Genomic DNA, 22,456 nt, shown 5'->3' on the forward strand with positions numbered 1-22,456 from the left:
TCCTCCAAATTTCCTCACCCAAGTTTTAATCTTTAGCTCTATTTAATTTTTCTGTCCCCTGTGGCTGAAAAATAAACATGACCACAAAATGTACCTATTTTTTTTTCTTCACAGTGATTTTGATTTTTATCCTTTTCTTTCCTTTTTAATATCATCACTTACACCTCACAATCAAGCTTTCTTAACTTCACAGCTATATCATTGCATTAACTTCCAAATGATTTTTCTTTGCCTCTAGAATTTATATTTAGGAAAACTCTGCATAGAAGCCTTGTATTAATTTTCTATTGTTGTGTTCCCCTCTACCCCCATCACTCTTGATTGGGATGGGGAATACATGTAACTCCATGGCTGATTCATATCAATGTATGACAAAACCCACTGAAATGTTGTGAAGTAATTAGCCTCCAACTAATAAAAAAACAAACAAACAAACAAAAAACTCTTAACTGATTCCCAGTTACTTAGAAGACAAGCCATAATTTCTTAACCTGAAATTTCATCCTTCATGATCTGTATTCATGCAAAGATGGATGAATATTTACCAGCTAAAGTGAAGAAAATATTTTTAATATGAAGGTGAGATTAGGCCAGATACCCGAGTGAGAGAAAAAGTCTTGGACCTTCATTCTGTGTGATCCTAGAAATGTTCAAAACTTATGGGGACCTCAGTTTGTTTTCATTGCCAGTTGGATAGTGGTAGCAAATAAACACGATTGGAACAGGAATGTCTAAAGGCTTTAAAATCTCCTAAGTCAGTCTCTTCTGAGGAGAGCTCTTATGAAATCACCATAAAGGATTACCATTTATCTGAGACTTTTCTATTTCAACTCCCTAAAGCAGCATATCCTGCTTCTGTAACACCCAGAACATCGGCGTTTAATTAGGGATGCTGGGCTCTTGTTAAATGTTTCTAACAGCATGGAAACTCCAGGGACAATAAGTCTGTCACTTCAAGAGTTCATAAAAGAAGCCTCGTACCAGGTTTTGGGAATCTGAATTTGAACATCTACTCTCATGTTCTCTTTTCTATTATAAGTAAGTGTTTTTCTTCTTGTTCTTACTCTCCTCTTCTTCCACCTCCTTTTCCCCACCTCCCTACTTCTTATTTCAGCCTGATTCTTAGACTTACTGTTTTTCTTCAATCACCCTCTTTGGAAAACAGTAGGGAATAGTTAGGAAAAAGGAAATCAAAGATCTCATGGAGCTTTATTTGTAGGAGACAATAAGATGCCCATCCTGTCTCTGGGTGTGTGGGGCAGTGCAAGTGTCTGTAAAGTGTGTAGCTTTCTTCAGCAATGTCATTTTTTAGCTACAGGAAAGGTGCTTGGCCCTCCAAAGTGTTTGATTTATCTGTTCTGCCAATATTGTGAATTCTTTTAATAAGAGACAAGTCATTCAGTCCATGAGAGTGAAAAGGTAAAAATCCTACTGGATGATAAAAGAGTTTGGCATGATTTGGCATAAATGACTATGATCAAATTCATATTATGTGAGAAACAAAGACATGAAATAAATTTGTTTAGTCCAGAGTCAAAAGTTTCATATAGCAAAGTCCTTCATGAAGAAGAGAGACCAAACTTTACCTGTGGTTTCAGAACTCAGACCTAAAACCAAATATGTGAAAAAACAATAATAATATCTATAATTCATTGTTATTTTTAGGTACTACACATTAGGTTAAATACTAAATGCATTACCTCATTTAATGTCACAATTTTCTGATGAGAAAGATATCATTATTTTCATTTAGGGAGGAAGAGCTTTATAATTCATTCATGGTCACACGGCTAGTAAGTGGGTGGAATAGCTGCATTTTTTTGTGTTCACACAGCTGGTAGGTGTAACCATTCTTCCAGTAATAAAACACAGTGACCAGGGACTTCCCTGATGATCCAGTGGCTAAAAGTCCTTGTTCCCAATGCAGGAGGCCAGGGTTTGATCCCTGGTCAGGGAACTAGATACTACATGCTGCAACTTGATCCCATATGCCACAACTAAAACGTGGCTCAGCCAAAAAACCCCACAATGATAAAAATTTTTTTCTAATACTTGGATTTGTCTAAAGATGGAATAGCCTCCCTTTGCAGAGTTTATATCTCGCATCAATACAGTATACAATTTTAGATTGGATTATCACCTTGCAAAATATAGGGCTTGCCTGGTGGCTCAGATGGTAAAGAATGCTCCTGCAGTGCTAGAGACTGGGTTCAATCCCTGGATTGGGAAGATCCCCTGGAGGAGGGCATGGCAACCCACTGCAGTATTCTTGCCTGGAGAATCCCCATGGACAGAGAAGCCCGGTGGTTGACAGTCCACGGAGTTGCAAAGAGTCGGACACAACAGCATCTAAGAACAGCACAGCAAAATATCTATATAGGGTATTTCAGTGGCCGGACTAGATGACTCTTAAAGGCTCCTTCCCAACTGGAGCTGGAATTCCCATTCTGTATGTTCCATAAGAGATGATCCAAAATACCGCATTGAATTTTCAGCACCAAGTACCGTGCCTTAGACTCAGTAATGCTCACTAATTATATAAATAGCCACAGTTAGCCCTGACTTTGATTTCAGTGTGGGAGAGGAGATGGATAGTGGTGGTACAGCAGATAAAAGCCTAAAGAAAAGGTTTTCTCAAGATTTCTACCTTTTTCATGATTTTTCAATTAATATGTGCAGTGTTATCATTTCTAGAGAATTCATTAATTAAAGGGAAATATTCTATTGTAGAGTTTTTCCTTCGCTTATCTGAACACTCTACAAAAACACCAACATAGGGTCCAGTAACACCAAACAAACCATTCTCCAAAATGGAGCTTTTCCAAAACAAGTTTCTCATTTGTATATACTGGATAAAATGGTCAGATGATCCACAGAAAGGTTTGTTGTGTAAATGAATTCATATTAAACCTTTCACTTTAATATTTATAATAATTCTGAAAGCCAGTTTATACTTTAGCTTAGTTCTAGTACTGAACTCTTGGGATTACTATTTCTCTGTCTTCCATTCAGTTGTCCACTGAGATGGAATTCAGCCAAGTACTGCCACCTGTAGACTAACTCATGAGGAATTTTCTTCATGGAAAGCTTATTTTTCATGATACTGAAATGATGCAGGGGAACCAGGAAATTAAATAGAAATAAAATAATTTACATTTACTAAATGTATTTAATCTCATAATTTTTTGAAACAAGACTCTCAGTCTTAATCTCAGTTTCATTAATATTTCCTTGATATTTGTTCTTTGGGTCTTAAACCAAAACATATTTCTAGGGTGTGTTTTGGAAACAGTTTGGCCAACCTAGGGGAAAAAAGCTAAATAATTAGAAATAAAAAGTTACTGATTATTACCATGGATACTATGTTGCTTTTTTACTTTTTTTTTTTTACTATTTTTTATTTTGACAACTTTAAGCATTAATATATACAAAATTTAATCCTATGTCCAAGAGATCCAAGTTTTAAATTATCCTTTATTTTTGTGTGGAAATGTTTATAAATTTGATCTTTGTCATAAGTATCTGAGTTGGAGTAATTCAAACTTTTCATGGATCTGGAAAAAACAGAAATGGGAAAGGACAATGGGCTTATGTCTCATCAAAGCCAATGCTGTCCTAGCAATATTTTACTCAGTGTTTTATTTCAAATTTACTCTTTGAGTTGTAATTTGCTATGATCATAGTATACTTAATTTACTGAGATCACTAACTGTGACATCACATTGCCAAAACCACTGATGACAAATTGATTTTTAAACATTTTTGATTCTTCATCATTCTAAGCAATCAGAATGGATCACTGGTCAAACTAAAACTGTTACTTTTACATCATAATATATAAATATTTTTCTGGAATTTTGGAGACAGAGAGTTTATAATAATTTTACATATGACTCAGGGCTTCCCCTGTGGCTCAGCTGGTGAAGAATCTACCTGCAATGCAAGAGACCTGGGTTCAATCCCTGGGTTGGGAAGATCCCCTGGAGGAGGAAACGGCTACCCACTCCAGTATTCTGGCCTGGAGAATTCCATGGATTGTATAGGCTGCGGAGTTGCAAAAAGTCAGATATGACTGAGTGACTTTCAAATCACATATGACTCAACAGGAAACCAGAAAATTAAAATGATCTTCCCATGTTCAAACAGCTAGTAGATTATAGAACTGAGGAGGGAACCCAGGTATTCTGACTTGTTGTGAGAAGTATTCTCTTGTTTGTTTCATGTTTTCTCTGATCAGCTAAGGTTGCTGTTGGTGACCATACTAGTTATGGTCAGAAGAGAGAGAAGTTTAACTTCAAAATTTCCTGCCCTGAATGCAGATACAGGACTTACTGACTAAACCACCACCACCATCACGATATTTGAGGCTAAAAAGAGACAAAATTATTATTTAAAATTTTTATTTATTTACTTGGTCTTGCTTTTACAGCAGTGAAATCTCCAAATCCTAATCACTGGAGCACCAGGGAAATTGTATGACAAAACTTAGAGCACTGGAGAGTGGTTTCAATAACTAATTCCATTGATAACATTGTCATCTTCAAGTCTTAGTGTCATGGTTTGTAAGAGTCTGTTCCAGGACGTGCTTACTAGTGTCAACTATTGTTTTTTAAGATAAAATTTTATCAAAGTACATGGTATCACATTCTGAAACTATCTTGTTTTTGGAATTTTCTATTCCACTTTCATTTTCTTAAAATAGAACTTAAATAAAAACCATAAAAATCAATCTCTAAGTGTGCAAGGAAGACAAGGAGGCATCACAAGGAGAAACTCAAATAACCCCACAACTCTTGAAACAAATTACGTGATGGATATTCACCAGTCATGTCTAAGACACAACGAGGTGCTAGGAAACGGGCTTGCCGAGACATATTTATATAAATAGCTCTTATGCTGCACATAGACTTTTAAAATATTTACTTTTTCCTGTAAAGGTGTTGCTGACATTCTGTAAGAGATGCGTCCCATAGGAAAAGTTTAAATGTGTGTGTCGAGGGCTTATGTGATGATTGCAGTACAACACTGTAACTTGTCATGGATTCTAAATTTGAGTGTTTTTTCCTGATGTTTTCTGATGATCATTTTATCTATAAAGTTATATATTCTTGTTTTGTAGATTACTGCTGTTGCAGCACATGAATACTGCAATTTGTACTGCTTCTTTCTCAATTTCCGAGAGAAAACATCATGGAAGGAGAAAATCACACTCTGTCTGAATTTATCATCTTAGGATTCTCTGACCTAAACAATGTGCAGTTTTTATTTTTTACCATATTTCTTATGATCTATCTCTGTACCCTGGGAGGAAATATTTTCATTATTTTGGTAACATTGATCGATATACGACTCTATACCCCCATGTATTTTTTTTTAAGGAATCTGGCCTTTCTTGATATCTGTTATACCACCACTAATGTCCCCCAGATGATGGTGCATCTCCTATCAAAGAAGAAAAGTATTTCCTACGGGGGCTGTGTGGCTCAACTTTTGGCATTCCTTTTCTTTGTGGGGGTAGAGTGTCTCCTCCTGGCAGCCATGGCATATGATCGTTACATTGCAATCTGTAAACCTTTAAGGTATTTGGTTATTATGAACAAGGTCCTATACAGCCAGTTAGCAGCCTTCTGCTGGACTGGTGGTTTCCTCAACTCAGTGGTGCACACAGTACTGACATTCTGCCTGCCCTTCTGTGGCAACAACAAGATTAATTATTTCTTCTGTGACATCCCCCCTTTGCTGATCTTGTCTTGTGGTGACACTTTTGTCAATGAGCTGGTGTTACTCATTGTTGGGGTCTTCATTGGATGGGCTCCTTTCCTAGGTATCATCCTTTCCTACCTCTACATTATCTCCACCATCTTGAGGATCCGCTCCTCAGAGGGGAGGCAAAAGGCCTTTTCTACCTGTGCCTCCCACCTGGTCATTGTCCTTCTCTACTACGGCAGCTCCATCTTCACATATGTGCGGCCCATCTCGTCTTACTCATTGGCAAAAGACCGACTGATCTCTGTACTATACAGTGTGGTCACCCCCATGCTAAACCCCATCATTTATACTTTGAGGAATAAGGATATCAGAAAGGCCCTGAGAACTGTGGGAGAAAAAGTAGCAACTTTCAAACTTCATTTCCCTTGAAGTGTGTTGTTTATTTTTCTCTCATGATAAATATAGAAAATTATCTGTCTTGCCCACGCAATCTGGTTTTTCATGCCAACATTATTGATTTCAATGATAAATGGGGCAAAATGTTAGCAATAGATTAATCTGGGTAAAGGATTAATGGATTTTGGGGGTTCTTTTCTTATTCCTGAAATGCTTCTGTATATTCTATATATTTGAAACTATATATAAATAAAAAATTAATTTGAATCTTTTGAGCATAACTAAAACTACGATGTGCTTGTCTCTACTTGTGCACACTTTTTTTTGGTATTTTAACCTCCATATCAAGTATAGTGAAGTGAAGTCGCTCAGTCATGTCCGACTCTTTGCGACCCTAAGGACTTAGCCCACCAGGTTCCTCCATCGATTGGATTTTCCAGGCAAGAATACTGGAGTGAATTGCCATTTCCTTCTCCAGGGGATCTTCCTGACTCAGGGTTTGAACTCAGGTCTCCACACAGCAGGCAGACTCTTTATTGTCTGAGCCACCAGGGAATCCCAAATATATTCAAACATATCAAATATATTCTTCAGTTAATCTGGTGTTCTTAAATTTTATTTTGTCTTATGGTGAACTAACTATCCATTGACTTGTGGTTCTGTTACTTTCAGCGTTTGTCTAAAAGATGTCTTCCTTTGTCACTGTCCTTCTTACATTTACTGTACTTTCCTGGTGGCTCATCTGGTAAAGAATCCACATGCAGCTGGGAGACCTGGGTTGGGAAGATCCCCTGGAGAAGGGAAAGACTACCCACTCCAGTATTCTGACCTGGAGAATTCCATGGACTGTATAATCCATGGCGTTGCAAATTTGGGCTTCCCTCGTGGCTCAGACAGTAAAGCGTCTGCCTGCACCGTGGGAGACCCTGTTCGATCCTTGGGTTGGGAAGATCCCTTGGAGAAGGAAATGTCAACCCATTCCAGTATTATTGCCTGAGAAATCCCATGGACAAAGGAGCTTGGCAGGCTACAGTCCATGGGGTTGCAAAGAGTCTGACACGACTTGGCAACTAAACACAGCACCAGTGGTTAGGACTCAGCGCTTTCACTGCTGTGGCCTGGGTTCAATCTCTGGTGTCAGGGAACTAAGATTCTGTAAGCCACGTGACATGACCAAAAAAAAGGGAAAATAGAAAATATATAATTTCTCTTCTTATCTTCAAAAAGGATATTTATCATAATAGCACAGATAATAAACTTAGATTCTTTGCAATACTTCAAAGATCCCATGCATAAAAATGTAAATTAAACAAATTTATTCCCATTGTTTATTCTTCCCTGTTGTTCATCATTTCCCCAAATCCTTCCAGTTTCTTTATTTGTGGAACTCAGTTTATATTTCATCATTTTTAGTTTTCATTATATTGTTCTAAGTGATATCATGTTTTTGCATTTACAAGCTGTTAGACTTTTGAAGGATAAGAGCTGTCTCTTCTCTTTTATATTCTCATCACCCCCTTTTGCTCATGATCAACCAAAGGTTCTGCCCCAAATTTATTATTAAAGAATTAATCTAGTGACTTCACAAGCATGCCAAAGAAGGGTATAAATTGATACTTATGGAAGAGAAATAGGGAGAGAATAAGTCTCTGGAGAGAAAATCCCAAGACATTAATGTCCAGATACCCCTAGGGAGGTTTATATAGGATTTAGTCTGTTTGTTCTCTGGTCAAAATAAAGAGATGGATTTGCTGAGACAATCTCACATCTAGATAGAGGTTGCTTGCAATAAAATGGGTGTAAGAGTCTTGAACAGCTGGAGCTATCTCTGATGATCTTATTCAAGGAGACAGTAAACACAGCTGATCTCTGATTTTTGGACATCTTTTTTGAGCCAAAAGTTTATTTTATTATAAAGTATGTGAAGACAGATGTTCAGGACAAATTAGCTGAGAGTAAACAGAAAAAAAGTGAGAGGAATAATTTTCTGAAGAAAAGGCATTAATATCATTGGAAAAAGCAAGTGGAAGTACATGGGGAAAACTCTTTGAATCTAGGCTGTGAAAATTACAGAGAGGAAGAGCAGGTGGGTTCACAGCACAAGTCATTATCTAGTAAAGCTTTGAATTTCTCAATCTATGTGTGTGTACATTTTTTATTTTTTTGGTTGTTTGCTATTTATATCAGGGTAGACTCCTATTGAGATCAAGTTAGGTGTATGTTTTAATTAAGTGTCTGAGTGTCTATATCTGTTTAGTGGTGTGTGGGTGTGGGTGTGTGTGGGCAGGTGTGTGTGTTACCAAGAGTTAGAGAAAATATAAGGAGAAGAAGAAAGTGAAGTAGAGGAAAAAATTACATGAGTAATACCTTAATATATGTCAAAATTAATAATACAAAAATGGCATGTTCTAGTTCTAGTCAAACAATATTTTAGATTGTATTTACTGTTTATAAAATTACATATCTTTGCAATAGTATTATTTTTAGTGGAAGACAGATGGTGCTATTATCCAGGAAAAATATAATAATTTTCAAACCTCTTGTATGAATTATTTACTTATGTATTAATATTTTAACTTGAGTATATCCACAGTTTCCAATATATGCATAGGTAATAATGTCCTTCAATTATATTCATGACTCCTGAGATCTTCTCTTCTCTACCAAAAATTCCATTTAGAATAGTTCTTCTATATCCTCATGGAATGCAGCTCCTAGATTTTTATGTTCTTTCACCAATAAAGTAATTCCTTAAATTTTGAATACTGTTTATAGACAGCAATTAATCGTTAAGAATCACAAGTGTCTTTGAGAACAGTCCATGACAAAAATGAATTGCTAAAACTGACCCTATATGGCTAAAAGTTATTTCAGTCAGTCAGTCAGTTCAGTCACTCAGTCATGTCCGACTCTTTGGGACCCCCATGAATCGCAGCATGCCAGGCCTCCCTGTCCATCACCAACTCCCGGAGTCTACCCAAACCCATGCCCATCCAGTCGGCGATGCCATCCAGCCATCTCATCCTCGGTCGTCCCCTTCTCCTCCCGCCCCCAATCCCCCCCAGCATCAGGGTCTTTTCCAATGAGTCAACTCTTCACATGAACTTAATCACCAATATTCATTGCTTACTTTCTATGTTGCCATGTCCTCTAATAAACTGGAAGAATCTTCTGTGAGTGTAGCATCACATTCAGGAGAATAGTATGGATAGATTGTAGGTGAGAATGTTCAAAAGAAGACAAATCTGACCTTTTGAGGGTGGTTTTTGTAGCTGATAATGATTGAACAGGTAATCACAATCCAGTAGTTAATTCAGTAAGTATAGAGAGAGCACCAAAAAAATGTTCCAGACACTGTTTTAGGTGCTGGGTTGCAGTAGTGAATAAAATAGACAACAGTTTTGTGTGTGTGTGTCTGAGACTGCAAGACACATTTAATAAAATCCAGTACAGCAGATTAAGATAAGTGTGATTGATAACAACAGAGCAAGAAAGGATATGCTTTTTTTTTTTTTTTTTGTCATTTAACCTGGAGAAGACTCTTGAGAGTACCTTGGACAGGAAGGAGATCAAACCAGTCAATCCTAAAGGAAATTAACCCTGACTCTTCACTGGAAGGACTGTTGCTGAAGCTAAAGCTACAATACTTTGGCCACCTGATATGAAGAGCTGACTCACTGGGAAAGACCCTGATGCTGGCAAAGAGGGAGGGCAAGAGAAGAGGGTGACAGAGGATGAGATGGTTAGATAGAATCACCGACTCAATGGACTTGAATTTGAGCAAACTCCAGGAGATAGTAGAGGACAGAGGAGCCTGGCATGTTGCAGCCCATCAGGTCACATAGACTTGCACAGGACTTAGTGACTGAAAAAAACAATCAGAGAAATCCACGATGAGGATATAGCTTTAGGGCAAAGGTCTGAAAGAGATGTGGGAATTAAACATGTGGATTTATTAGGTGTAAGAATGCTTCATACAAGTGGAGAGCTGGTGCACAGACCTTGAGATGAGAATGTAGTTAGTGACTTAGGAACAACATAGAGATCAATGTGGTTGAGTAATCCAGGGATAGAGTGGAAGTGGAAGCTTAAATCATTAGACATATTTAACAGAATAATCCTGGATGCTGCCTTGAGAATAGGAGACTGGATAAGTGTGGAAATAAGATCATTCCAATAATCCAAATGAGTGATGATGGTGATTTGCACAGTCACATAGGAGGCAGTGAGAAAGGAATTTTGCATCTGTAGTCATGAAACAGGGTAATCTGCACATCTCCTTTCTGTTAAGTCCTTTTTCAAGTATTGGTATCAAGGTCATGCTAGCCTTATAAAAGAAGTTGAGAGTATTCTTTCTTTTGGGGTTTGGGCTTCCCTTGTGGGAAGTAAGAAAGAATCTGCCTGCAATGAGGGAGACCCGGGTTGGGAAGATATCCTGGAGAAGGGAATGGCTACCGACTCCAGTATTCTGGCCTGGAGAATTCCATGGACCGTATAGTCCATAGGGTCACAAAGAGTCAGATATGATTGAGTGACTTTCACTTTCACTACATTCATCAAGGTTATGCTAGCCTTATAAAAGAAGTTGAGAAGTATTCTTTTTTTCTTTCTTTAGGAGGCTATGTGTAAATTATTATTTCTTCATTAACTATTTGGTAGAAATCTAGATTTGGCATTTTCTTTTGGGGAAGATCTTAAATAGCAGCTACAGTTTTCTATATAGATATCAAACTATTCAAATTTTCTTTCTTTTACTGTTAGTTTTAGTAATTTACTTTTGTTTTGAAGTAATTTGTAAATGTCATATAGATTGTTAAATTTATTGGCATAAAGTTGCTCATAAAGATCTTCTATAATTTTTGACATTGATAATATCCATAGTAATATTACCTTTTAAATTGATATTTTGAGCTCTCTCTCTTTAACAGTCTTACAGGAGTTTATCACTTTCACAATCTTCTCAAATAACTAAGTTTTCACTTTATTGACTTTTCTCTACTGCACTTTTCTTTTCTATTTTAATGATTCATTCTATTATTTTCATTATTTCCTTTCTTTTGCTTTCTTTAGATTTGAGATGCTGGTTCTATTCATTCATTCATTCAGTTTCTTGAAATACAACTTTAGAGTACTTATTTTCAATATTTCTTCTTTTCTAAGATATGAATTCAAGACATAAAATCTCTGTTTATTTCTTTAGCCACATACTAAAAGTTTTGATATGTCTCATCTTCATTATGACTTGGTTAAAATATTTTAAAAAATCTATTTGGATTTTCCCTTTATCCATGAATTATTTAGCTGTGTGTTGCTTTATTTCAAGCATTTAGTGCATTTCTGGATATCTTTTTCTTACTTTTTAAAAATTTTACCATAGTCAAAGTACATTATTTGAATGACTCAATCTATTGAAATTTTGATGATTAAAAAAAAAAACCCTATCTTGATTTTGTAAATGTTTAATGTGCCATTAAAAATAATGTGAATTCTTCTCTTTTTCCATTCATGTATTCTATTCTACATAGTATTAACATCCACAAGTCATAATCATTATGGCCTTGTATAGTCATTTTTCACTTTATTGGGTCAATTTTTCCTTACATGTACACAGACACATACCATTCTGATGTTCTTCACTTCTTTCTGCATTTCCATTCTTCTACTTAGGATCTTTTCTTACTGACTAGAGAACTTCCTTTAGTGTATATTTTTAGTATAGTGATAAGTTCTCTCAGTTTGTATTTTGCTCTTTTTTTGTGGGTGTGAATTCTTTTCTTATTGAGCTGTTTATATATGTCAATCAAATTTGCAAATAATGCTTTTCAGATTTTTATATTCTTAATAACTTTTTTTTTGTTTCCTCTTCTATAAGGCATAGAGAGAGAGATGTTAAAAACTTCTATTAGGATTGTGAATTTTACTCTTTCTTCATTATTTCTGTCAACTTTTGAAGCTGTTTTATTGGGAGCTTACATTGGGTTGTGATATTCTGGACCAGTTGTTAGCAGGGGAATGTTAGTGTGGGTGAGGGTGGGTAGGCTGCTGCTTAATCGCTCAGTCATGTCTGACTCTTTGTGACCCCATGGACTGGAGTCCACCAGGCTCCTCTGTCCATGGTATTCTCCAGGAAGGAATACTGGAGTGGGTTGCCATTCCCTTCTCCGGGGGGTCTTTCCAACCCAGGGATTGAACCTGGGTCTCCCACACTGCAGGCAGATTCTTTACCAACTGAGCCACCAAGGGCTCCCTCAAATGACAAAGCATTTAGTATATTTTTTTCCTTTCTCTTTTAATGTTTATGCTTTATCTTGTTCTAATTCTTCTCCTCTTGTAGAAATTCCCACTAAATGTAGGGCACTTTTTCCTGGGGCTGAAAAATCGGGGATGTTTTCAAAATTCTCTTCCTGTTAACACTTTCTACTCTTTCAAGTTTTTCTCAGCTACACACACAAACCCACCACTGTGCTGCAGTCTTGTGACTATTGATGCTAATTTTGCTGTTTTTATTCCCTCTGCTTAAACACAATATTTGAAGATTCTGGATTTTATGTTTCTTAGTTTTGCTGAAAGTTTATGCTTGTAGGAAGGATGTGTTAATTCCCTGAGGCTTTACATTATGTTAGGAGAAAAGAAATCCTCATTAGGCTACATCACTTTTACTGCCAGAACCAAGAATCATAAGCTGAACAATTATTTCCTTTGTATGTTTTAAATTTTTCTAACCTCTAATTTTTTTTGTCTAACCTCTAATTCTAATGTTGTAAATAAGATATAATCATGCTTTACATTTTATGCTTTAAAAAAGTGCCTTTTATCTATATCTGATTTACTCATTATAAGCTGTTTTTATTAGTACATGATAAATTCTGAAGCAATAAAAAGATGTTTGACTCATATTTAGGAGTGGGTAAAGCTGTTTATTTACCACTTCTAAATATTCTCCACACTGGAGCTCACCCTTAGGTTTTTCCAAATAATAAACTTGCTTCACTTAATTCCCACAGTGTAAAATTCAAAAAAACTAACTCATCGTCATCATTACATTTGCTCCCCAAAGCAATGGAGAATGTCACTACAGTAAATGAGTTTCTGTTACTTGGCCTGACCAGTGTTCAGCAGCTGCAGCCTTTCTTCTTCGTGATTTTCTTAATCATTTACTTGATAAACTTGGTTGGAAACGGAGCTATATTAGTGGTTGCAATTTTGGAACCCAAACTGCATTCCCCCATGTACTTTTTCCTGGGAAACCTTTCTTGTCTGGATATCTGCTACTCTTCAGTGACATTGCCCAAAGTCCTTATAAACCTCCTCTCCGCTCGCAGGGCCATATCTTTCCTGGGCTGTATCACCCAGCTACACTTCTTCCACTTTCTGGGAAGCACAGAGGCCATCTTACTGGCTGTCATGGCTTTTGATCGCTTCGCTGCCATCTGCAACCCACTTCGTTACCCTGTCATCATGAACCCCAAGGTATGTAATCTCTTGGCAGCCATGGCCTGGATCACCAGCTTCTTTTATGCTCTGATACATTCTGTCATGACTGCACGCCTGAACTTTTGCCGCTCTCAAGAGCTCAATCACTTCTTCTGTGATGTCAAGCCCCTCTTGGAACTGGCCTGCAGTAATACACTGCTCAACCAATGGCTTCTTTCTGTTGTCACTGGCAGCATATCTATGGGAGCTTTCTTCCTGACGCTTCTCTCCTACTTGTATATTATTTGCTCCCTTCTGCTCAAGCATAAGTCCTGCAGAATACTCCACAAAGCTTGGTCCACTTGTGCCTCCCATTTCACGGTGGTGTGTCTTTTCTATGGGCCTGTAGGCTTCACGTACATTCGTCCTGCTTCAGCCACTTCCATGACTCACGACCGGATGGTGGCCATCGTCTACAGTGCGGTCACGCCAGTGCTGAATCCACTGATATACACTCTTAGGAATAAGGACGTGAGGCTGGCGCTGAAGAAAACCTTCGGGAGCAAGTTATTTAAAGACTGCTGGCAGCACCACTGAGATTAATGAGGTTTATACCTGACTCCGATTAAGATTTTTATCCCTTCACTCTAATAAATGGTCTACATGATTTTCCCTCAGGAATCTGTAGCCCCGTAACCATGTTCTTCACTCAACTGTGTGTCATTATTTGCTCAGTTTTTATTTACCTACTCACTTATTTAAGAGATAGTCATTGAATATATATTGTGTCAGGCAGCATAGTAGGTGTAGGAAGCAAGACTGAGCAAAAGAAATTCTACAATCTCACACAGTGAACAAATTCATAAGTATTTACGTCAGGGTAATTAGATGCTACAGAGAATTAAAAAGAGATAAAAAAGCTAGGGAGGGATGAATGCAGGCATTTACTACATAATAATTTATCTGTTTCCTTTCTATTCGAATCATTCTATTATCATATATGGAGAAGGCAATGGCACCCCACTCCGGTACTCTTCCCTGGAAAATCCCATGGCCGGAGGAGCCTGGTAGGCTGCAGTCCATGGGGTCGCAAAGAGTCGGACACGACTGAGCGACTTCACTTTCACTTTTCACTTTCCTTCATTGGAGAAGGAAATGGCAATCCACTCCAGTGTTCTTGTCTGGAGAATCCCAGGGACGGCAGAGCCTAGTGGGCTGCCCTATGGGGTTGCATAGAGTTGGACATGACTGAAGCAACTTAGCAGCAGCAGCAGCAGCAGCATTATCATATATGTCAGATGTTCTCATATCAATTTATTCATTGGAAAAAGATCAGTTGATATAAATGCTAGAAAATGCACTCAATTTTTTGGTAAATCCCTTGTTGTATACCTTGAAAAGGGAAGACATATTAAAACTGAGATTTATAATAAATGTCTCCATCAGCATCTAGATGCAGGATAATTGGAAGCCAGACTCTCAGGCAGCAGTTTTCAATGTCTATAGACTTCCTTCATTGGAAGTCTGTAAGAAGTGAGTTTGTCTGCTTCTCCTTCATTGAGCCCTGGGGTGGTAGCCAGTTAAGAACAGTTTCTTTGTGACTGTCCTGGTAAGCCCAAAGACACAAGCCCCTCTGGTCATTAGAGCAGGCTATCTGGGTTATGTGGCCTCTGGGTGTCAGCAACAAAAACTGGGACACCAGAAAGATGTTTCTTTGTCAGAAACACCAGAGATCTGAGCCAGGGCAGAGCTATAGCCTGAAGATTGGACTCCCCAACCAGCTGTGTGATAAATGAGAAGCCTGCCTCTTAGGCTGTAGCTTTTAAGGGAAGCAAATAGTCCTATTTCACAGAAAGACTGAATGTTTCTGTCTATGTCTCTGTGCTGTGCCAGGGGAGATAGCCAGCTAAGAATTGCTTCCCTGTTACAGACCTGTGGGAGCCAAAAGATGTGAGCCCTGCTATCCACTGGAGTGAAATGGTCAAGGGGTGTCCCCTGGATGTTGGGATATATTGGCAATCTAAATGAGGCAGAGGGATAGAAAAGAGATGGTGTCTGCTAAGGCCTCTGTCCATGGAGAGTATTGTAGTTGGCCTCTAGAAGTGTGCCAGATAAGAAGCCTACCACTTAGGTCAAGCCTTTAAAATAAGCAAATAGATCTCCTTCACATGAAGACTGGACACATTTCATTCTATGGGAGTTTTTTTTGTCTGTTTGTTTTGTCTTTTGTATTTTGACTGTGCTATATGGCATGTGGGATCTTAGTTCCTTGATCAGGGATTGAACCTGCACCCTCTGCATTTGAAGCTCCAAGACCTAACCACTGGACGACCATGGAATTCTACAACTTGATTTTTAAAAAAGCATTTTGATGCAAGAAAGTCTCCTGGGGCTTCCTTTGCTGTTTTCACCTCCTATGTCTAGTCCTCCCATGAGAACGTAAGAAGGTCACTCCGGGAAGGACTTCAGTCTTAACCACTGGACCACCAGGGAATTCCATAAGACTGGACACATTGCAATCTGCTGCCTCTTTTCTGAGCTTTGGGGAGTAGTAGGGTGTCAGTTAGCCAGAGTGAGGTCCTGTGAGCCTTCTAAGAACTCTCTCTTAGTTCTCCATAGCCTTGTAGGTCTCACATATGCAAGCCTTGTTTTTCAAAGCTAGATGTCTGGGGGCTTGTTCCTCAAGTGAAATTCTTTAGAGTTGGGGTACCAGATGTGGAATCTAAATTCTTTACTCCTCAGTGAGAAGCTGGGAGTTGTGAGTTGCCGTGCTGGGAATAGAGTGTTTGGCCAGATTGCATCTTGGTTTCTCTGCCTGATTCAGTGTGGAATATTTCTCGCTGATTTGATGTGTGACAGTTCTTCAACTAGTTTCTGGTTTTCTTTTCTGTGTAGCTAAAGATTGGGTGTGTCCATGGGAAGAGGTGAGTTCAGGGTCTCCTACTCCGCCATCTTGAACCAGAACCTCTGTTATTCTCTTTTGTTAATTTAGAATCCGCTTGTCAATATCCATGAAAGAAAATATATTTTAAATTGGATGAAAAGTAATCCTTTGGCAAATGTCATCCTGCAGTAGAACTGGATAAAACTCTAGATATTTGTGATTGAGGTTTCCAGACTATGATTCTTAACATCACAAATTCTCTCTCTGCTTCTTGCAAAATGTCTTCATAACCCTTATTCAGAATTCTCTGTAGTCATAATTGTGTGTGTGTGTGTGTGTAATCACTTATATAGAGTTTGTTCACTTACAGATATTATTTTATTTAACCTTAGTCATCACATCAATCAAAGCAGATTGGTTTCATCATCTGTTTACAGAAGAGGAAAACCAGAGACCAGAAAGGAAAAGTAACTTAACTATAGTCACACTGCGAGCAGAGCCAGGATTCTAACTCCAGGAGATCTTGTTCCAGAGTCTGAGAGTTTTGCTGTATGCATCTATAAATAATCATTATTAAGAAATTTTTGGCTAAGGCAGATTATAAGAAAAATCTGTCAATTTCTCTTCCATTTATAGACAGGATCGATCTATTTTGAGTCTAACAAGGTACTTTATTTTCATTTTGGTGGCTATAAAGCCCTTATTTTGTTCTTGTTTTCTTTTTCTCTGACGTTTCTCAAGTTAAATCAATCACCTTGTCTTGTCAAAATGATTCAATATAAGCTTTATCGTCTTTTAATTTCTTAATATATTTCTCTAAACAATGACAAACTTTGGATCCACAAGCTGTTAAGAGTTTCTAATGATAGGAGCTGTATTGTTTATAAATTGTTACTTACTCTTTCCTTAATCTTTCAGTGGAAATCACTGGCTCAGCATAATATTCTTTCCTAGTTAAATGTAGCAAAATGTTCTACCAAATAGATTAAAAAAACAAAATAACTATTTATTGAAAGATTAAAGTAGAGAGAATAACCGTTTGAGAAGAGATCCCTAGACATCTATGCTTGGAACATCTCTAGGGAGAGTTCAGAGGGGATTCAATGTGCTTTTTTGTGCTTAGAATGGGAATGAAGGGCAAGTCCTCTGTGATTTATATTTACTCTTAAGTATATGATATTTGTCATATAAGATTCTGAGCAGCTTAACTCTTTCTGACAATTTTATACAAAGAGATAATCAACATATTATAACCCTGATTCTTGGGTTTCCTTATGCACCAAAACCATATATTTTTTCCAAGGTATGTACACAGAGGAGTAAAGAATAGGGTGAATTGCCACAGTCAGTAAGTAGAACATAAGAGAATAGGTAAGAAGGAAGGTTTTTGTTTTTGTATATGTACAAACGTGTGTTTTTTTTTCTTTTTTTTTTTGGTGTTTTGTGTATGTGTGTGTGTTTTATAGAAGGAAATTGAGACCATTAGAAAGGGTGAGTGAGAGTAGCTGGGGAATCTCTTTGAATACAATTTGTTAAAATTATAAGGTGGAGCAAGTGGGTTTATGGCACAATTTCTTAGCTGGAAAAGTTTTGGTTTTCTTAATCTTTTTAATCATTCATTTTTGTATGAAGTTGATATAGCAGCACATATGCATTTCTACCTGAATACTTGTGTTTTTTTGTGCAAGAGATGAAAAACAGTATATAAAGAGCTGCCTCATTTTACTATTTCCTATGTACTGAAAATTATTTAACTAGTCCTCTATGGTCATTTAGTATGTTTGTAATCTTTCGTATGGCAATGCTTAAATAAATATCATGGCAAATACATAATGTTTTACATTTGCAAACACATCTGAAGGACAATCTAGAAAGTGGAATTGCTTTGAGTGTGAGATTTTTAATAGTTATTGCTAAAATATATGTTAGAGATTAAATCAACTGACACCCCCATCTGTGTGTATTTTACCACCCTCAGGCAAATATAATGTCTCAAACATTTTCAGTTAAGTTCAGTCGCTCAGTCGTGTCTGACTCTTTGTGACCCATGAATTGCAGCACGCCAGGCCTCCCTGTCCATCACCAACTCCTGGAGTTTACTCAGACTCATGTCCATCGAGTCGGTGATGCCATCCAATCATCTCATCCTCTGTCGTCCCCTTCTCCTCCTGCCCTCAATCCCTCCCAGTGTCAGGCTCTTTTCCAATGAGTCAACTCTTTGCATGAGGTGGCCAAAGTATTGGAGTTTCAGCTTCAACATCAGTCCTTCCAATGAACACACAGGACTGATCTCCTTTAGGATTGACTGGTTTGATCTCCTTGCAGTCCAAGGGACTCTCAAGAGTCTTCTCCAACACCACAGTTCAAAAGCATCAATTTTTTGGCACTCACAGGCCAACTCTCACATCCATACATGACTACTGGAAAAACCATAGCCTTGACTAGATGGACCTTTGTTGGCAAAGTAATGTCTCTGCTTTTTAATATGCTGTCTAGGTTGGTCATAACTTTCCTTCCAAGGAGTAAGCATCTTTTAATTTCATGCTGCAATCACCATCTGCAGTGATTTTGGAGCCCAAAAAAACAAAGTCTGACACTGCTTCCACTGTTTCCCCATCTATTTGCCATGAAATGATGGGACCAGATGCCATAATCTTAGTTTTCTGAATGTTGAGCTTTAAGTCAACTTTTTCACTCTCCTCTTTCACTTTCATCAAGAGGCTTTTTAGTTCCTCTTCACTTTCTGCCATAAGGGTGGTGTCATCTGCATATCTGAGGTTATTGATATTTCTCCCGGCAATCTTGATTCCAGCTTGTGCTTCTTCTAGCCCAGTGTTTCTCATGATGTACTTCATCAAAATAGTATATCATTGTGTTTTAATTTGAAATTCTGCTTTGAATATTTGTATTTTTCATTAAAAATTATGTTGTAGCTTTAGTAGCTTAGGAATGTTGTGCTGAAGTTTTCTATTTCACTTCACATATTTTTTTCAGAAGAAATATATTTGATTAAGAAATCATGATTTTCTATTTATCTGTTTTTTTCTTATTGTGCTTTCATGTAGATGCAGAAGTTTTCATATTTATTGTTTATTTATGAACAAGGTTGAATTTGGGGACAAGTTATCAGCAGGTGGTTTATGGGAAAAGGGATAGGATATTTCCCCCAGATTCTTGGCTCATTGGTCCCCTCTTGTACTGCAACATTCTTACTGCCTCTGTAGTAATGTACTTTTCTCCTCATTCCATCATTACAAGCACATTGACTCGCTCTTTTCTGATATTCTAGAGAAATTCACTCTCAGTGTGAGGTACTCTTTTCTGAGACTGAATTTTTTTGCTGTTTTCACTATTCTCTTGCTGTTAAACAGCTTAATATTTGGGGATTTTCCTGCATAAATAGCCCTGTTGCTGTGATGCCCTCTTTTGACACTGACATCGATTCTGCTGATGTGTATTCCCTCTGCCTATGCATGATTTGAAGTTTGTGGATTTTAAAAAATGTCTTCTAGTTTACGAAGGTTTAGGTTGTGGAGAACCTACTCTTTTTTAAAAGAGAATATTTAGGACTATTGCTAAGCTTCTATCTGTACCCAGAAATAAATTTTTATAAATACATCTGACAAGACTCTTCTTAGATACATTAATTTTAATGCTACAATGAGGCTAAAACTGAGTCCTGTTCCCTTACTGTATTCACTGAATATCTGCCTTTACTCTATATGAGCTGCTTTATAGGTTTAACTCAGCATCCTAAATATGCTTCTTAGTTTTATGTATCACATATATCACATTGACTCAGAATTTATCATATATTTCTGTCCTTAATTATGTTGCAAGTGAATTTAATTCTAGCATTTCTAATTATTTTACTCACCATAGATCATCCTTATATACTTTCAGATGATGAACTTGCTTCATTTAACCCATACAGTCTACTAGAGGAGCTTTACTAATGCCATTGTTATTACTCCTTCTCAGAGCGATGGAGAACATTACCACAGTGAATGAGTTTCTCCTGCTGGAACTGACCTCCACTCAGGAGCTGCAGCCTGTTCTCTTTATGACCCTCCTGATTATATACATGATCGATCTGTTTGGAAACGGGTCCATATTAGTGGTTGTCATCTCGGAGCCAAGGCTCTACACCCCTATGTATTTTTTCCTGGGAAATCTTTCTTGTCTGGATATCTGCTATTCTTCAGTGACATTGCCCATACTAATGGCAAACCTCCTGTCTGCTCACAAGGCCATATCTTTCCTGGGCTGCATCACTCAGCTACACTTCTTCCACTTTTTGGGCTGTACTGAGTCCATCTTGCTGACCATTATGGGTTTTGACCGATTTGTGGCCATCTGTTATCCACTTCGCTACACTGTTATCATGAACCTCAAGGTGTGTATTCTCCTGGCAACTGTGGCCTGGATCACCAGCTTCTTTTATGCTCTGATGCATTCTGTCATGACTGCACATCTGAACTTTTGCCACTCTCTGAAACTCAATCACTTCTTTTGTGATGTGAAGCCCATCTTGGAGCTGGCTTGTGGTGACATTCGACTCAATCAGTGGCTCATTTTTATTGTCACTGGCAGCTTAGCTATGGTACCATGCTTCCTCACTTTCCTCTCCTACTTGTATATCATCAGCTTCCTTCTGCTCAAGAACCATACCTGCCGTGGGCTCCACAAGGCTCTGTCCACATGTGCCTCTCATTTCATGGTCGTATCTCTGTTTTATGGAACTGTGGGGCTCACCTACATCTCTCCAACCTCTGCCACCTCTGTGATACAGGAGCGGTATGTGGCTGTCATACACACCACTGTCACTTCACTGCTGAATCCACTGATATACACCCTTAGGAATAAGGAAGTGAAGTTGGCTCTGAGCAGAGTCTTTGGGAGGAAACTGAAGCTGCCTAAAGAAAATCATTGGCAGCACTAGAAAAAAAATCAAAACTCCATTTTATGCTTGTGACATTTATTTCTCATTTTAATACTTTTGATACATTTCTTGAATTTTCTTTTCCTATCAGAAATTTGTTCCATTTGTAACTGTGTTCTTCACATGTATGATTCCAATTACTCATTAGTCATTCATTCACTTGAAATATGTTTTTCAGCAAGCAGTGTTCAGTTTGCAGAGGATACTACCTTGGAAAAGATCTATGAGTACCTGACATGAGGATATGGATCTTTTTCATTTGAAAACATTTGCAAAGATAAGATGAACAAGTTAATGCATATATCTTTCAGAAGATAAAACACATGGAATATAATGAAGAATGAACATGTGCCAGTGGGCACTCTTTTGTAAGATTGGGTCTATGAAATCTTCTTTAAGAAATGACATTTGAGCAGAATGACAAAGGAAGTAGGAAAGTGAGTCATGCAAGTATGTGACAATAAAGCTTTTTGTGTAGAAATGACAGAGAATGAAAGAGTATTGGTATAGAGTGCTGTTCCAGTAAGAGGTCCCATGTGCCTGGAGCTCAGTGAGTAATGAAGCGGGTGGCAGGAGATAAGGGCAGAAAGTTGATGATAGTCATGTCATGGGTATTCTGTTGTTTGGCTGAAGGCTTTCAGCACTTCCTCTAGGTGATAAGTATGATACAGGGCCTTTGAGCCAAGAACTGACTTGACTTCTGTGGTGAAAGAATCACAATGTCACTGTGTTGAGAACAGAGAGTAGCGGAGCAAGGATGAAATTAGGATTTCCTTATAGTCTTTTGGATGAGAATTGATGGCAGCCTAGACAAGGGTAATAATGGTGGGTATAGGAGAAGCAGTTAGATTCTGGATGTATTTTGAACTCTCAACTTTCATTATTTACTGATAGCTGTGTGGTAGGAAGATGAGAGGCATCAAGGATGATCATTAATTTTTATGTACTTATGTTAACACCAAGATATGTCAATGGTGTAGAAAAATCAGGCTATGAACAGAGAAGGGTGTGATAAAGGTTTTGATTTGTTTTTCTCACCATAATAATGTTTTGAATTGAGTTCTCCTTCCTAGTAATTGGGCTTCCCCGATAGCTCAGATAGTAAGCAATCT

General features: G+C 37.8%; 3 protein-coding genes across 3 annotated transcripts; all 3 read left to right on the top strand.

The window, feature by feature from the left end:
* The first annotated feature begins 5,190 nt into the window (after positions 1–5,190).
* On the top strand, positions 5,191–6,138 carry LOC122429092 (olfactory receptor 5V1-like). The gene has a single exon (XM_043449248.1). The coding sequence runs from the start codon at positions 5,191–5,193 to the stop codon at positions 6,136–6,138; it is 948 nt and encodes a 315-aa protein (XP_043305183.1).
* A 7,026-nt stretch (positions 6,139–13,164) lies between these two features.
* LOC122429964 (olfactory receptor 12D3) lies at positions 13,165–14,115 on the top strand. Its single transcript, XM_043450689.1, has one exon. It carries the CDS (start codon positions 13,165–13,167, stop codon positions 14,113–14,115), a length of 951 nt encoding a protein of 316 aa, XP_043306624.1.
* Positions 14,116–20,387: 6,272 nt separating this feature from the next.
* Positions 20,388–21,344, top strand: LOC122429971 (olfactory receptor 12D3-like). Its single transcript, XM_043450715.1, has one exon. The coding sequence runs from the start codon at positions 20,388–20,390 to the stop codon at positions 21,342–21,344; it is 957 nt and encodes a 318-aa protein (XP_043306650.1).
* The last annotated feature ends 1,112 nt before the right edge of the window (positions 21,345–22,456 follow it).

The sequence above is a fragment of the Cervus canadensis genome, chromosome 28 (genome assembly GCF_019320065.1).
Source record: "Cervus canadensis isolate Bull #8, Minnesota chromosome 28, ASM1932006v1, whole genome shotgun sequence".
Lineage (NCBI taxonomy): Eukaryota > Metazoa > Chordata > Mammalia > Artiodactyla > Cervidae > Cervus > Cervus canadensis.